The sequence below is a fragment of the Mytilus edulis genome, chromosome 4 (assembly GCF_963676685.1).
Source record: "Mytilus edulis chromosome 4, xbMytEdul2.2, whole genome shotgun sequence".
NCBI lineage: Eukaryota > Metazoa > Mollusca > Bivalvia > Mytilida > Mytilidae > Mytilus > Mytilus edulis.
This window is the reverse complement of record NC_092347.1, coordinates 94,781,212-94,800,030: the sequence shown is the minus strand read 5'-3', so window position 1 is coordinate 94,800,030 and position 18,819 is coordinate 94,781,212. Positions and strand designations below refer to the sequence as shown.

At 34.6% G+C, this 18,819-nt stretch overlaps 1 protein-coding gene across 1 annotated transcript in view; it reads left to right on the top strand.

Annotated features, from left to right (window-relative positions):
• The first annotated feature begins 2,667 nt into the window (after nucleotides 1-2,667).
• The window catches only part of LOC139521107 (serine/threonine-protein kinase 10-like), a 71,238-nt gene continuing 55,086 nt past the window's right edge, over nucleotides 2,668-18,819 (top strand). Inside the window, exons 1-3 of the mRNA XM_071314386.1 lie at nucleotides 2,668-3,166; nucleotides 17,520-17,684; nucleotides 18,366-18,564. Coding sequence (XP_071170487.1) covers nucleotides 2,999-3,166; nucleotides 17,520-17,684; nucleotides 18,366-18,564 — 532 coding nt within the window. The 5' untranslated portion in view covers nucleotides 2,668-2,998. The remainder of the gene's footprint in view (nucleotides 3,167-17,519; nucleotides 17,685-18,365; nucleotides 18,565-18,819) is intronic.

Here is an 18,819-nt window from a genome sequence, read left to right as displayed (position 1 = left end):
ATTCAGCTAGACATTTTTCAACTAATTATTAATCCATTCCACTATGCTGGCAGTGATGAGTCAGAAAATGATATCAGCTGTAGAATTGAACCTCTGTGTAGACAATTAATATATAATTTACACAATAAGAGATATGAAATACTTTCAAAAATGGACTTGATAAGTAGTAGGAGGAAAATGAACTTTAAAGTCAGTTAGAAAGGTCAAATAGAGTTTTTGCAGATCGCCTAGGCTAAATCTTATAAATAGAATTTTTATATTCCATTTTTAAGGGGTCATCCATAATTGTCAACCATTTTCCAAAGTGTACAAAACGTACACTTTTTCAGACCCCCCACCCTCCCTCAAAAAGTGTACATCAACCATTTTCAGATTTCAAAAGAGGAATCAATCATTCTTAATAAAAAGAAGATCATGTTTATTATATTTTAGTTTAATATAGAAATTTTCATTGAAAATAAACTAAAACATATTTGACTGTGACATCTATCTGTGATGCTTGTGTTTTGTTAGAATAAAGAGTTCAAAGATTAGTGTTTCCCCTATCACACATTGGAAAAGGGGCACCTAGAGTATGCAAAAGATTATCAAAAGGGCACATAAACTATGCTAAGAATCAAAGAAAGAGAAATGCATGGTTATATTGCATTGGTAAAGGATAGACTGACAGTTGTTGGTGGAATCAGAGCTCAAGACAGCAATCAATAAAAGTGTAATGTTTTAAAACATTTTAAGTTTTTAAATTTCCTGCCTGTATTTCTATTTAAAAGGTCCCTGTAAATATGCCATTTATGGCACTATTATCGTTTATGTATATATACTGTAACGTGTACATATATTGGATAAATTTTAAGGTTAAGGTTAAACTTCATATGGAGGTGCTCCTAATAGACCACTTTCGAGTTCATCCGTCACCGGAAAAAACTCGTCAATTATACGCGCCTTTATGACGTCATTTACCAGATAGAGGGGGGTCGCCTGTATCCCTGCACTATTTACGTTCATCAAGCGTCTTGGTGATCGTCATTGTGCAGGATAAACTAGAAATAATGGTTGTTCTGTAGGTACTTAATGACAATTCCCTAATGACATCAATGCTGATTGTCAATTTTGAGAATTCAATTTGTCGTATAATTCGTACAATATAGAATTATAGTTTTCCAACCACTCGCTCAACATTGGAATGGAAGTGACGACGCCCCTAAACGCACAAATGACGTTCACTAAAACCAGAGTTTTTGACGGAAATGCATCGAACTCGAAAGTTGTCTATTAAAGGAGGCTTATACTAAGAAAAAGAAGTTTACTTCCGTTTAACTTTTATTGGTTTACTGTTTTGGAATACATTACTAGGAAATTAATCAAAGGACCAGTTTAAAATCTTTTCACAAAATGGCGTCTTGTCAAAATCATATTGAAAATCAAAACATTCAAAATATTTAGTGTTTCCATCAGTTTTGTTAATTAAACAGAGTGAAATGATAACGATTTATAATAAAGCAGGTGAAATTGACAATCGGGGGTATTGAGAAATGCTTGCAAACTTTTTGTTAAAATTTTTTACAAGTTTACATTTCAAGTTGAAAGATTTAGTTTTCATATGATTTGATCTTTTAATCGTTCAATCGGGATTGAGGAGAATTATGATATCGAAATACATATCATCAAGTGAAAATAATAAAGAAGAAATAAGAAGAGAAACACACCCAAGCCAATTCTCGATTTTACACATCGACCTTCCCTACGGAAACGAAATAAATTCTGGAAATAAAAAAAAAGCATACGGTAAAAATGTTGATTTTTTAACCCCCTCCCCCCAAGTGTACGTTTTGTACACTTTGGAAAATGGTTGACAATTATGGATGACCCCTAATAGTATACAGACAATTTTTATCTTTTACATATAAAAGGATAAATAAGTATCGTAATTTGAACTGTAAACTGTGTACATAATGCTTACAGTGGCGGATCCAGAAATTTTCATAAGTGGGGGCCCACTGACTGACCTAAGAGGGGGTCCGCTCCATACACGCTTCAGTGATTCCCTATATAAGCAACCCAATTTTTTTCCCAAAAAGGGGGGCCCGGGGCCCCCTCCCCCCCCCCAAATCCGCCTCTGGCTTATAGTGTAAATATATTGGTGGATTAAGGATGTACTTAGGTGAGATTTTAGAATTTGTGTCAAATGTTCGGACTCCTTGGTGTTTTTCCATACAATACAATGTAAAATATTTTACCCCATATCACCCATTTATTTTTTCATATAAGATTTAATAGTTCATGAAAGGTCATTTACCAAAATTTTAGAAGATTCTTGATTTTCTTTCTTTTGGTTTGAGACCCAAATAATACCAATGCAAATATAAGGTAAAAGTCCGAGTCAGCCTTTTCCCGCCATATATTAAATCTTAAATATCTCGAAAAGGACGTCCAAGACCTATCAATATTTTTAGCTTATTTTCATCCTTAATGGATGCTCTACCAGCTTATAGTAAATTCTTAATTTATTAATTTTCACCTAACCTCACCTAAGTACATCCTTAATATTGCTGTGGTGGAACTATCTTTATTGTTTTACTCCATAATCGGAGGTGTGCCTAAATTGGCAGAAATTCATTGGATACAGATACATGCCGACTATAAACAAAGCTTGGAATTGAATTAGATTTAGTGGTATAGATTAAAATGGAACTAGCAACTTGTGACGAATATTAGTTGGTACGAATCTGAGTTCGCCACAATTGTGCATACAAAGGGAAATAACCCCTACAAGGAAGAGAGACAGGAAGTAAAATGATGTCAGAACATTGACAAAACGCATGCGTCAAAAATATAAATATGTCGACTTTCCGCTGAAGAAACTGGTCCTTGAAAAGAAAACATTTCCATGTCCACATTGAACTATGTAGCACATTCAGATGAAATCATAACACTGTATTTACATGTTTTCAATCAAGAATTCCTTGTCTTTGCATTCTAGTTTCCGTAAGACGTAAACATGTCATTTTTGAACAGCTTTAAAAAGTTGTTCCGTCTTGGCGGTGAGGACGATTTAAAAAATAAGAAAAGAGAACTGTACAAAAATATAAAAAGAGATATTGACCCGAAGATTCAATGGGAAATTTTAGCAGAGATTGGTGATGGTGCGTTCGGAAAGGTGTACAAGGTAAGAAACGGACGGTTCTGTCCAAGAATGCTTTGACAGGTGTGACACTGACAGCCTGACAAGGTAGTACATATCTGCACCGACAACAGCAAACGTGTGCATATGATAGTATCATTTTGTCTGAAATGAAGATTAAAATCCCATGTACAAAACTTGTAGAATTCACATTTTTACGGCATAAATGATTTTAAATGGAGTGATAAATATTGTAATTTGTGAAGTGGAAGGCCAAGGGAAATAACTGTTTAAAAATAATACATTTAAAAAGGAGATGTGATATGATTATGAGGTTACAAGAGCGCAATTATTTGTAATGCATTTTCCATAGGGTACCACTAGTGTTCCGTACTTTTTTTCTTGAAGACTACACAAACCAGGGAAAAACGGGTTCATGTAGAAGTTCCTGTTACTAGAAATGCCAGTGTTGCATTACAACCAAAAATATATATAGGGTCATGCAGCTCAAATGGACTTGCAAATGCAGTTGAAAAAGATCATCTATTTTTTTCGCTTAATGAAAAAGGTATATTTTTAATGGCTCCGACATGCAGAAATGGAAGATATTTTCTATACTTCATAATATGTGAATATGATTTTCGGAAATTTTAAAACCTAATTGGATAAGCTTTCAATTAAATGTAGTTCCAGTCATGTATCAACCAATCAGAAGCCGTATAGGATTCTTTTTTGAGTACCATCTTCGGGTAAAAAACTTGCAGGTAAAATGTAAACAAATAATTGGGCTCTTGTAACCTATGATTGCAAATGAGACGAATCTCTACTAGAGACCAAATGACACAGAAATTAACAACTACAAATCACTGTACGGCCTTCAACAATGAGCAAAGCTCATGCCGCATAGTCAGCTATAAAACTTTAAAGGCCCGTAAATGACAGATTTTAAAAAATAAGGTATTACGCCGTTATTGCTATGCCCACTGAACTCTAGAAAATGTCCTGCTTGAACTTTTGACGTCCTACAACAATCAATTTTCCATTTGGCGTCAGGTATTTTCTAATTTGACGTTGAAATTTTACGGGAAGTTGTGTGATGTCCAGTTATGGTGGGCAAATAGCAATAAAGTGTATTTTTACGAGAAATCGAACGGCTTAATTTATGTACAAAAATTTAATGAAAAATATATCAACAAACAACAACCACTGAATTACAGGTGGCAATTGTGGGGCAACCCTCCCCTAACTTGGGAGAGTGGTGTAACAGTACAATATAAGAAGTCTTTATTTTGAAACAAGTAGTTAAAGTACTGAAAATACAATTTGGATTTTCGAATTACCACACCTCTGAAAGATCTGCATTTTGCACCAACTTACAAATGTACATTTGTTCATGTATATTTTTTTTTATGATTCAATTGCTTATCTTTATTAAGATAACCTTCAACCCAAATCCCCCCATATAGATGTTCTTGTTACTGATCAGATTCAGACTCCATTTTCAGCTGTGATCTCAAGATCTATAATGTTTATAAATTAAACATGTACATTTGTACCTGGAATCCTCAGTAAGGTTAGATAACCCACTTTGAGAAATTTAATTCTGAGGGAGACTCAAAGTGGAAGTAGGGGTAATACAGAATTTTAGTACAAGTTTAAACTTTTAGAAGTTGGGGGCATATTAATTTTGAAAATATACCGCTCAGCCCTATGTTTTGACCTTTGAATAAATATTGTAGTGCATATCAATTTTCTATTCTACATTTCTTGGATATAACTTTTTACGAAAACTTCATAGTTAAGGTGGCACAGTTTTAATCGTAAAGGATTTGGGAAACTGCATTGTCTGTATTAACAGAAGTGAAAACTATAGAGAGAAATTGTTTCCTATGAAATTGATCGGCAAAATAAATTTTACAAATAAGACAACATGACTGAAATCGTCTATCAACTCCTTTCAAGTTATGTTTTGATTATTTTCTTAGAACTACAATAAGCAGAGAGAAACTGTTAACTACAAGAAGAAGTTCTAAACTCAGAAATTATTGGGATGGTTTTTTTTAATACAAAAAGCGGGACAGTGTCAGCCTATCAGGTTCACAATGAATAATAAAAATTTGCATTCACTATTTCAGTTGTGATTGTTTTTATGTCCCATTTATGGGCATTATTATGCCCCATTAAAGGGCATTATGTTTTCTGGTCTGTGCGTCCATCTGTACATTCGTCTGTCTGTCTGTTCATCCCGTTTCAGGTTAAAGTTTTGGTTAGAGTTTTTGGTCAAGGTAGTTTTTGATGAAGTTGGAAGTCCAATCAACTTGAAGCTTAGTAAACATGTTCCCTATGATATGATCTTTCTAATTTTAATATCAAATTGGAGATTTTATCCCATTTACACGGTCCACTGAACATAGAAAATGATAATGCAGATGGGGCATCCGTTAGTCCATGATTACTCTGACGTCCAACGGCTATTTTGCCAGACAAGCTGGGGCCGTGTCCCATGGCCAGCCATTGGGCGTCAGAGTAATCTTGGACCAGGCATCCCTTTACTTGGGACACATTCTTGTTTTGTAATCACTTTTAACTATAGATTTAGCTAAGCTGTTTTATCATTCATCAGAGATTCCATGCATTAATTTCTGTACTCAGATCCTAACTGAGTATTTGCTTCACTCACAATACATGTAGATCCATCTGTTTTTTGCTGGATGTTTGCATGAAAAGTTCATGTATTATAACACTCTCATGGCTGTATTTGATTTACACCCAAGATTTTATGGCTAATGTAAAAGGATTAGATTTCAATAATTTAGGAGGGGGTCTTGCAGCAATTTGATGTTACATGTATTTTATGGTATTTTATGGTAAACCCAGATAAATGTAGGGTATTTAATTACATTGAATGACATCAGTTTGACTTGTAACCCGTTCATGCTCTGTTGACACAGTTACAATGTATAACCCTCTCTTAATCCTGTTTATGGTCAGATGAATTTGGAAGTCCATTTTATTTCATTCAGTAAAACATCTGATTTTAGTGAAGAGGGGGGGGGGGGGGGGGGTAAAGTTTTGAATTGTTATGAAGTGGAAGTACATGTACATGTATTATTATGTGTAGCAACATCATGACAGTTTGTTGCTAGATCGATGGATGGCTGTTTAATGTCCAGTGGCAAATTGTTGTTAGGTCTGGTCGTCTTAAGATTGATGAGGTCTATTCCCTGTTTTCCTCTTATTTTGTCAGATAAGATTTAGATTTATACATATTCTTTGATTCTTTAAACCTATTGTTACCTATCATGGTAAGAAACTGTGATCTGTCTGAAGTAAATTTTATTAGATTTGGATGTTAACACCCTCTACACTGTTCAATGATATTACTTCCTTTCCTAATTTTTCATTTAAACTTTTATTACCATAAATAGATTTGTATTTCTGTATGACTGATTGTTGACTTACCTGATATTATACCTATTGGACCATTATTTACACATTTAAATACCAGTACAGAAGGAAGAGATACATGTACAACATTTTAATTAGATATTACAGAACATTTCTTCTTACATATATAATAACACTTTACCATGTAGATTCTGTTTTTTCTTCTTCAAAATTAACAAAACCAACTTTGTTATATATGTATCAAGTAAAAAATAGTTAAACTTAAATGATACAATTGCAATTACTACAAATTTAAAGTAATTTAGTGCAATGGATAATAAAAGGTTAGCACTTTCAATATAAACACAAGTTATAAAGTGTTATGTATACTGTTTAGTGATACATCTAAATGTATTCTACATGGCATTAATCTTTAAAAGATTCAATTTTTCTCTATCGATAAAGTCAGAGTGTAAATACACATTTTATTTGTCAACAAAAACTTTGATAAGATATATGAGTAAATAGGGAAATATTAGAATGTCTTATTAGTTGAAAGGTTTTTTTTTTGTTTGTTTTTTTAAAGTTCCTTAATTTAAGTGGGTTTAAAAAAAAACTATTGCACATACTGAGAGTAGCACAGTTTGATAGAACTACAAATGTATCTTTGTAAACATTGTGTTGTTTATAATTTTACTTTTTAGTTGTTTCAATGTGTAATGTATTCAATACAGCAGTGAAATTTTATTCAAGTCTGTGTTCCAGATTTCTTAATTAGTTAGTGAGATATATGTACTTGGTTCCCTCAGTTGAATATATTTGCAGCTTAACCTAGATTATATTAGGTGCTTTTCTCTAGTGTGGGTGCTAAATTTATTGAAAATATGACTTACGGAAGGTATATAATTGATGATCAGAGTTATAAATATTCTTATAAAGATTGAAATCATTGTAATTATGATGATGGACTTTATTATAAAGTCATGTACAATGTACAGTCAATGGAAACAACCATGGCTTTATCACATCAGTTAAGTACAAGTAGTCAACTAAAGTACAAATCCACTGAGGTTTGACGGTTGTACAATAACCATTGACGCAGAGGGTAGACTGGTACCTTCTACATGTTCTACCAATGTGTATGACTGGAATATTAATATAATTAATATTATCATGATGTGTCCAAGCTTATTGTCATTTCAGGGCCTTTTATAGCTGACTATGTGGTATGGGCTTTGCTCATTGTTGAAGGCAGTACGGTTACCTATAGTTGTTAATTTCTGTGTCATTTTGTTCTCTTGTGGAGAGTTGTGTCATTGGCAATCATACAATATCTTCGTTTTTAAATTATGTTTGATTTTTTTGTCTCATTTAATTAGCTAACTTAAATATAATGCTCCTGAGCAAACAACAACCATTCAGTCTAATAGAATGCTGAACTCAAAGATATTGATTTTGAATAATCATATACCAGGTTATAGTGGGTGACTACAGACAAGCTTCTGTGAACATCCACCCAATCTCCAGTCATAGACATTGGTAGAAGGTACCGGTCTCTGAAATTTTCTACCCTCTGTGTCAAATACAAAACGGTACTCTGTCTTTCAATTAGAATATCTTGGTAACAGAAGGATTTAATTATAATGTTGTTAAGAAAATGTGATAATTTTAATATGATTTATCTCATCATAGAATATGGTTTGTTGAAGAGAAACAGCTTTAGATTGAATGTTGTTAATTAAAGATGAAAGCTTTCCTATGTCCAAGTTCACCCTTAAGACATACAGCCATTAATGATAATTAATATTTTTATTAGATATATTTCCCCTTGCACTCTTGTATATCATGCATTTGAAAATCCTCTCAAATGTTTTCTATAAATCAAGGTATATTCATTTATAAAAGTAATTTATTTACAAACAAAATTCTTACTGCCTCAGAAAATATTGCCTAGGTAACAACTTTAGGAAGGTATATAATTGATGATCAGAGGCATAAATATTCTTATAAAGATTGAAATCATTGTAATTATGCTGATGGACTTTGTTATAAAGTCATGTACAATGTACAGTCAATGGAAACAACCTTGGCTTTATCACATCAGTTAAGTACAAGTAGTCAACTAAAGTATAAATCCACTGAGGTTTGACAGTTGTACAATAACATGTATATATGTTACCTGTATTCCACATAGTTATCTGTGTCAGTGAAAGACATACACTTCAGAACTTTCATTAGCTTGATTACCGTAAGGCTAAAATGACATTGACTTTGAATATGCTTTCTGATTGATTAAAATTGGTACAAATCTATTTTACCAAACAATGTTATCACAGTATAATAAATATTTGTATCAATGAAGTGCTTTATACCACACTTAATAAGGCTACTGTATGTGGATTGTTCTTGGGTACCAATTTTCATAGATTTAGAAAGAATAAATATAAACTACTTCAAATATTAGTCCTGTTCTTGATGTCCCTGTCAATTTACATATTATTCAGTGATCATTGTATTAAATCAAGATGTTACTTCCTGAAAACAATATACTAGGTTAAAAAAAAATACCCATTTTATACATAGTCATGACTGAAGGTCATGTAGGTCAGTCATTTCCTTTAAAATGGTATAAAACTATATACGGTCTGGCAGGTCATTAGGTCAATAAAAATCTAAACTGTATATCCATGTACAAGTATTTGGCAAAATGAGGGTGGCATTACCACTGGACAGATTGAAGCCTTGTTCTTTTGCATGTAATTACCCTATCTGCCCAGTGGCACTGTTTCTCAGTTATAAAAACTTATGTATACTTTGGTTTTGTCAATAAGTAATAGCATGTTTTACTGAGTTGGGACTGATTTTTTTTTTGGCTGAAGGGTTTAATCGTACTTGTAACATGGACATGTTCAAAAATACAAAATAAGACAAGTTATGGGCAATTTCACAAAACAGCATAACTTAGATAGATGATTACATTATACATATTAATTCTGTTATAATTGATAATTATTACTATGAAATTATGATTTGACAGCTTTATTGAGTTTGACCTGTTAAAAGGGAGGGTACAGGTATCCAGTTTAGGACCTGTTGAATGAATTGTACATTGTATCTGAGAGGTTATCAGTAAGAAATGTATGCTGATAGATATATGTATTAACTTCTATTTAATGAATCTATCTCTCCTGATATGGGTACTTCACATACCTATCTATATAAACAGTTGCCATTGTCAAAGCTTAGGTCATTCAGGAGTTTATATTATGTAAAAAAGTTAAAAACACAAACATATACAAAACATTGGATACATTTATCCATATGTACATACATTGTATGTAGAATAAAAAGTAAACTCTTCCTCATTACAGTGGGTGGGATATCATGATTAATAAAGCTATGTGTTACATGTATTATGTTTTACAGAAAACAATGGGTGGGGCTTCATGTTACTCAATGTATGGACCAACATCGGTCAGGTTATAAACAATGGGTGGGGCTTCATGTTACTCAATGTATGGACCAACATAGGTCAGGTTATAAACAAATGTTATCTTTATATACAAATAATGAGTGTGACATTGATCTACATTGAAGGAAAAGAATACATGTACATGCATACAAAATGTTTACATTTAATAGATTTTGATATTATATATAACTGGGAGATAAATTGATAAAATTAAAGATTGTATCTAGATGTTTGTGTCTAAACCTATTAGAAAGCACTTACTCATTTTCTTAAAGGTCAGATAGGATGGGATTTGTAAAACGTCTTTAATGAAAAGGAAAATAAGCATGAAATTTAAGAAATATAAATGAATACATGTACATGTTAAAATTTGTACAATTTAAATCTGAATTTTACATGAAACTTGTATAAAAAGATTGAGATGTAGGTTTATGTGATATAATGATGATGTGTATGGGATGTAAGTCAAGATAATAACCTCTTAAAAGTCTCTTAGTGGTAGCATACAATACTTGTAGTAAGTTTGAAAACAAAAATGACATTTAGTGCATTATGACAAATCAACCTAAAGTTGTTTTATTAAAGTTAAACCCAAACATGATTTACTGTGTTGATTTTTATACGACCGCAAAAATAAAAAAAGATTGGTTGTATATTGGTATCACGTTGTCAGCGTCGTCCGTAGACAGATGGTTTCATGATAATAACTTTAGTATAAATGAATAGAAATCAATAAAATTTAACACAAGGTTTATAACCACTAAAAAAAGGTTAGGATTGATTTTGGGGGTTATGGTCCCAACTGTTTAGGAATATGGGGGCAAAAAAAGGGGCCCAAATAAGCATTTTTTGTAGTTTCCAGTCTATAACTTGTGTTTAAGTGTATGAAACTCTCTGAACTTATACCATAAGTTTCCATACAATAAAGGAATGGTTAGGATTGACTGGGGTCAATTTGCAACATCATAGTGTATTGCACAAAAGTAAAAAATTGAATATAAATTCAAATCACATATCCAATTTTTAAGTTCTTTGACTTAAGTTATTCTGTGGCATAAACCTATTAATTTTAAGTATTATGTGTCAAATATTTAATTACATTCCAAATTCAAAACTGTATCAAGCAAGAATAGTGTGTCCATTTGGCCCCAACTTTTCAAGGTTGGACATCTGTGGTCGTATCCAGCTGCACTCATGATCAGCAAAGCAATTTATTTAGAAATGCATGTTTTTTTTTTTTTTTGCTACATGTAAACTAGCTAGAAGGTCATTTAGGTAAAAAATAGGGTAAATTCAAAATTATTGACAATTTCGTACTGAAGTTTGTCCTCAAAACTAATAGTAGCCATTATAAGAAATACATGTATAAAATATTTAACCCATCAGTTGATTATACTAAACCAATATGGTACCGTAAAAGATAATATAAGACATAATAGTTCATGTCATCAATGCTGTCTTCAGCATGTCTAGTAATTTTTATCTGAGGTCCAGTATCACTATAATAATAACAACTGACATCACAAACTATTTTAATTTTCTAACCTAGCTCTAAAAATAGATTGAAAACAAAGTATTGCAGAAACCTTTGAAAATATTCAAATTTTAAAGTAAATTTGGATTTTATTAGATAAATACTTACCATCATAAATTCTGAGTGTAACCCCAATTGCGTCATAGGTCAGATGGAAAATCCCTACTAAAAATAAACGTACTCTCACTGGTCCGGACATATACCCCTGTTTGCCCATATTCTTCCATTCAATTTCCTCAAGACAGAAACATAAGGAAAGGGGATGAAGGGGAGGCGGGTGGGACCTATAATTTATGATGGTAAGTATTTATCTAATAAAATCCAAATTTACTTTAAAATTTGAATATTTTATAGCTATAAATACGTTACCATCATAAATTCTGAGTAACAGAATCTAACGTAAAGCTGAATCCCCTGTAACAGAAGAAACAGGAGGAAAGTTCAATCTTTGTGCTGAAACTATAGGTCCAAGAGAGTATAAACTCTCGGCAAAAGTAGCCATAGATTGGAGGTAGTGAGATATAAAAGAGTTCTCATTTCTCCAGAAACCTGCAGACAGTACCTCTTCTAAAGATGCACTGTTAAACAGAGCCCAGGATGTAGAGATACCCCTAACATCATGGGCTTTAACATTAAAACTATTTAAAAGTTCTGCCTTAGAAGAACCATAAGCTAAAGATATGCATTTGCATATCCAAGTAGAAATAGTTTTAACAGAAAGATCTGAGATTCCTTTTTTAATAGGAATAAAGAGTCTTGAGTTAGAAACAGAACGTAAACTACACGTTCTTTCCAGATAAATAGAAAGGATTCTTACTGGACATAAAAGTACAGAAATAGAATCGCTAGGGAGTGCAGGAATCACAACTGGTTCTGCACCCTTATCTGGAATCTGATTCTTTGCCAAAAAAGCAGGATCCGTTAAAAGAGTAACAGAAGATTTATCCCTGTTAAATCGAAGGCAAGCATCAGAAATAGAGAAGGCATGGATTTCACTCCTTCTCCGTCCAGAAGCCAAAGCTAAAAGAAAACAGCATTTATAGGAAAGAAACCTTAAATCTATTGTTTCTGCTGGTTCAAAAGGAGGAAGTTTTAAAAAGGATAAAACTAGTCCAAGGTCCCACTTAGGAACTAAAGTTTTTTTGTCTTGGTCTTTCAAGACTAAAACTACGAACCAAAAGAGAAATATGCTCATTGATTCCAAAATCTGGGCCACCAGAAATATGAATAGTTCTTGAGATAGCTGATCTATATCCCTTAATAGTAGAGGGACATAATCCTTTGGATTCAAATAGAAAAACTAGAAAGTCTGCTAATTGTTGTACAGTGACTTGGAAAGGATCAATTTCCCGCTCACTACACCAATCTGAGAAGATTGACCATTTTGCATCATAGACAATGCTAGTGGAGTCTCTGACAGACTTTGTGAGATGCTTGGTTGCTCCTTCAGAAAAACCTCTCTTTCTGAGGCTAACCCTGAGAGAAGCCAGGCGTGTAGATGAAGTTTTTCTGAATTTTGATAAAGAACCTTGCCCTTGATTTGAGACAGAAGGTCTGGTCTCAGAGGTAGAACCAGAGGACAAGCACATGAAAGGCGCAGAAGGTCTGGAAACCAAGACTGTTTTGGCCATGCTGGAGCAATAACTATGATCTTGCAATTTTCCCCTGCTATTTTCTGAAGTACTGGGGAGAGAAACCTGAAAGGAGGGAAGGCGTACCCGAACATTCCTTTCCAAGATAGGCTCACTGCGTCTACCGTAAAAGATTTTGGATCCGGAACCGGAGACACAAATGTTAGAAGTTTGTGATTGAGACTGGTCGCAAACAGATCTATCTGAGGTGACCCCCAATGAAGAGTCACAGCTTTGAAAACTACTTGAAGTAGTTCCCACTCCGTGTTTACTGGAGCAAGGGATCTGGATAGAGTGTCGGCTAGAATATTGAGGTGCCCCGCAATATGTCTCACCACTAGATGAACCTGGAGTTGAAAACACAGAAGGAGAATGTCTCTGGCTATCTGATAAAGAGAAGGTGAATGAGTTCCTCCCTGATTCTTGAGATAAGCTACAACTGTTGTGTTGTCCGTGGCCAGAATGACAGACTGATTCTTTAGAGACATTTGGAAATGATTCAGTGCAAACAGAACTGCTTTCATTTCCAATACATTGATATGCTCTTCCAAAAGATCTGGACTCCAGACTCCCGAGATTGTAAGCCCCTCCAGATATGCTCCCCAACCGAGGGTGGAGGCATCTGTGAATAATGTTAGACTGGGAACTTTAGGGAACAGACATAGGCCCCTCATTACATTTTCCCGTACTAACCACCATTGAAGGTGTGGAAATAAAGGCTGAGTGATTGGAATCAATGCTTCCCATTCTTGTGAAGCTGCAATCCATAACTTGTGCAGATAAAACTGAAGCGGACGAATGTGAAGTCGTCCCAATGGAATTACATCTGCCAGAGAGTTCAATAGACCCAGAAGTTGCAAGAATTGACGTGCTGTGACTGATTGAACCGTCAGGAATAAATGTATTTTCTGACATAGTTTTGTAAATTTCTCCTCTGGTGGGAGGACTAGGCCTACACTGGTTAGGAAATGTTCTCCCAGGAAAACAAAGTCTTGAGACGGAATTATCTCTGACTTTTTCCAAGAGATAAGGAAACCTAGGGACAGAAAACAATTGATGACCAAATCTGTCTGAACCCTCAATTTGATTGGGCAAAATTCCTTGAGAAGAGAATCGTCCAGGTAGGAATGAATCTGAATAGACAGGGAATGTAGGTGAGCTATAGCTGCCTGCATGATTTTGGTAAAAGCCAAAGGGGCTGTAGACAGGCCAAAAGGGAGAGCCTTGAACTGGAAAACTTTGTTGTTCCAAACGAAGCGAAGGTATTTCCTGTAAGTTTGGGAAATGGGAATGTGGAAATACGCGTCTGAAAGATCCAGAGAAGTAGTCCACATTCCTGGAAGGATTGAAGCCCTGATGGATCTGTTTGTTTCCATTTTGAAGTGGGGAACAATAAGAAATTTGTTCAGAATAGATAGGTCTATGACCGGCCTCATTCCTCCAGTCTTCTTTGGAACCAGAAAAAGACGGGAATAAAATCCCGGAGACAGAGTTAAGATCAACACCTCCTCTATTGCAGCTTTTTGTAACATTGTGTCCACTTCTACTGATAGAAGTTGACACTTTACTGGGTCTTGAGTATGAGACAAACTTATTGGAACTGCAGACAGAGGAGGTGGGTTCTTGAACTGAAGTGTTAATCCCCCTCGAATTATTGACAGCACATAACAGTCTGAGGTAATTTTCTTCCACTGATTTAGGAAAAAACTTAACCTCCCCCCTACTGGTATTGATTTTTGAGGAACTTGTTGTAAATTTTCCCCTGGGGAAGCTGTCAATAACGTACGAGGGGGCAAGAACCTAGGTACTAGACCCAGGTTTCTTGGAACCCTTAAAACCACCAGAAGGCTTACCTGAGCTTTTTCCTGAGTTGTTGGGTTTGTTCTGCGGTTTGCCGTAGTTATTCTTCCTTTTCTTAGCAGAAGAAGGAGGACCACCTGAAGCAGAAGTACTAGTAGAACTAGATGTAGCATTAACCGACCTCTTGCCATTAGTAACTTGTACACTAACTTTGACTGGAGGAGGGTTTTTGCTGAGTTCCTCTTGAACCCGCTGTAAGGGTAAACCAAACATCTTGTCAGAGAGTGGAGATTTCAGTAAAGAATCTTTCAAAGGCTCAGCGATAGAAATGTTTTCAAGAAACTCTGCTCTTTTAGATAGGGTGCAATTAGCAATAGAACCCATTAAAAGCAACTGAGATGAACCTAAAGCTTTATCCAATTGAAGTAAGAAGGATCGTACTTCTGCTGGAACAACCGAATCTTCGCTGTTAAGCAAATGTCCGGTTGCAGCTAGAAAATGTTCGGCTGTGCCAAGAACTTGAGAAGCACTACGAAGGAGATTCTCAGTCTTTGACCAAACAGGTTGAGTGAGACGAAGACCATCTACTGGCTTTTTTCCCAATAAAGATGACATAGATTTGTCACAACTGGGAACAAGTCTACCCAGTGAAGAATCAAAGATATCAAAATCCTTGTACTTAACCTGATCAGAAAAGGATGACATTCCAAATCCTGAGATATTGTTATTAGCAACCTTTTCACTAGCAGAATTAGCGATACCTTCATTAATAAATTGTAAAGCAAAAGCCATATGGCCAGATTCAGGAAAAGAATTGTGAGAAGTCACAGTATCCTGAGAAATACCACAGGAAGCTTCAAAAGTTGAAGAAGGTTTCTTCGGCTTGGAAGGAGAGGCAAAAGGGATATGTGCTTCATCCCTCATCAAGGTATACACCTTATCCCTAAGATCCTTCAAGGAAGGAGGATCCTCAGTCTCCTTGGTGGGAGGTTGTTGAGCTGACTTAGAAGAAGGCTCAGGGGCCGTCTTCGATACCTTGGGAGAAGAAGAACTTTCAACATCCTCATCAGTGAGGAAAGCCCTTTCATGACTCCCAGGGGAAACAGAAAGCTTGTCATCCTCCCTCTCATCACATTCTACAGACTTAGCTGGAGAAGGTTGATGAGAAGAAACTCTATTCTCCAGTAGAGTCATACGACTGGATAGAGTACTAAATTCAGCCTTGAAAGACTCACCAAAGTCCAAAAGTAACTTCTGTAAACCATCCAAAGGTGATGCATGATCAGAAACCTGAGTACCATGAGAAGAACTAGAAGCTTGAGAGTCAGGTACGGTGGTAGAAGGAGCTACTGCAGAAGTCAAAGATACTGCTACGGGTAGAGCAGGAGCTAAAGGTGGTGCAGTAGCTACCCCAGAAGGGGGACCATAGAAATTGTCCCTATAAGGCCAAAAACCAGGTTGGTTTGGCATAAACCCACCATAAGGGTAAGACTGTGGCCAAGGTGGCTGAGACCATGAGGGTAAAGGTTGTGTGCCCGTGTTGGGAAGCATATACCCACAATAGGATAATGGGGGTCTAGAACCTGGCAAGTTCAAGCCCATAGCTGTACCTGGGACAGAACTAATAGTACCCGCTGAATTAACAGGCCTAGATAAAGTATGAGTCACCGAAGTTGACGTAGGTACCCCCCCAAAATGCGTGGCCGAACCTTGTGAAAGGGTCGGATAGGTAGCATTACCAGACACCGTTGTCGAAACTCCGGTCAATGTACTGGTAGTTTGGGGGGGACTTAAAGGTAGTGACCCATCTAAGAGATAGTCCGAACCAGGAATACTTACATACGGACTATTCAAATTAAAGTCCATAATAAATTTTACTTTAGTAAAAAAAACACAAATAATTTGTTTAGAAATTTAAACAAAACAAGGGAATATATTTCCAATAAAATACATGTGCACGTGTGACCGATGTCGCAGATGGAAATTGAATGGAAGAATATGGGCAAACAGGGGTATATGTCCGGACCAGTGAGAGTACGTTTATTTTTAGTAGGGATTTTCCATCTGACCTATGACGCAATTGGGGTTACACTCAGAATTTATGATGGTAACGTATTTATAGCTATAAAATTACCAGACCTCTACTTTTATGTAATACATTGTAGTATTAAACAGGTGATAAAACATTGAAGAGTTTCAAATGTAGGTAAAAATAACATGTTTAAAATGGTTGAAGGTATGGAATAAATAATCAAAGTAAAGATTAAATGTTCATGAAGGTATCCCTTTCACAGTCTGATGTTAAGAATAAATGCCACATACATGTAGTAACTGAAGATTAGGTAGAAAATTGAAATAGTATATCAAAAGTGACGTCTGTTTGGTTTGGTTGGAATACACAAATAGGATCAAACTTTAATCTTATAATATTTAATAAGTGAGTGCTTGCCTTCATTTAAAAGAAAACGTTATGTAGGTACATAATCATCCTGACTATGCATCTAATCATCATACTTCATTTCTTTTCTATAATTCGTTACATTCTAATATTGACAACAATCTTCCTAATTTCAGGCTGAAAATAAAGAGAAGGATATATTGGCAGCTCTAAAACATGTTGAGATTAAAAGTGAAGAAGACATTGAGGACTTCTCCGTAGAAATAAACATCTTAACAGACTGTAGGCATAAAAATGTTGTATCACTATATGAGGCTTTTTACTATGATAGTAAACTGTGGGTAAGTACCTGTACTTGTATAAAAAAAAACTATTGTTTTAACATCTTTATGTTAGTAAGTATTACAGGTAGCACTTATAGAATTATACAAAAAATGAATAATACTAATATATCATGGTTTAACAGCGTTTTGGTTAAGTTTTATGTCTGAATTCAAACAAAACTAAGAAGATATTGTATGATTGCCAATAAGACAGCATGACTCTACTGGAGGTGAGGGAGAAGTTAACAATTATAGGTCACTTTACAGCCTTCAACAATAAGCAAAACCATTACAGCATAGTGTTCTATAAAAGACTTGGAAATAACAACTGTAAAACAATTCAATGTAGAAAACTTATGCCCTGATTTATATGCAATAAATATGATATACAGCAACAAACAACGCCCACTGAATTACAGGCCCCTTGACTTGGGACTTATTGCTTATAGTAGAACCTGGCCTATTTTATTGCCGTTTGTTAATATACTGTATATTCAGAAATTATTGTGAATAATGCACCACTGTTATAATCGCAATAATCTCAACTCGCATTTTAAAACTTAATAAATTTACTCAATGTTGCAAAAAATAAAATCGCATTTTATTCAAAACAACAAAATCGCAATAATAAATGCATGCAATAATTTCTGAATTTAAATAAGCTTATATTTCAACAAATTGCCATTCATATTATTTCAGATGTTCATTGAGTATTGTGGTGGAGGAGCGATTGATAGTATCATGGTGGAACTTGAGAAGCCATTGAATGAGAAACAGATCCGTTACGTCTGTCACGAGATGTGTGAAGGATTAGAGTTCTTACACGAAAGCAAAGTTATACACAGAGATTTAAAGGCTGGTAATGTACTCCTCACACAGGAAGGAGATGTTAAACTAGGTTTGTATTCATTTTGACATCTTATATATATATAGTATATAATGTTTAAAAATAGCAACAATCAGCATTCAATCTATTTAAGAGTTGATCAGTTTGTGAAAATAAACTGATACAGTTACTGAATTAAAATTATATAAATGTCTTAAAGTATAACTTAAACACGCTAATTAATACATTAAAAAGTTCTATTAGATTTTAAATATATCTTATGTATATATATATAAGAAAATTATTTAAAAATAATAACAGTTTCAA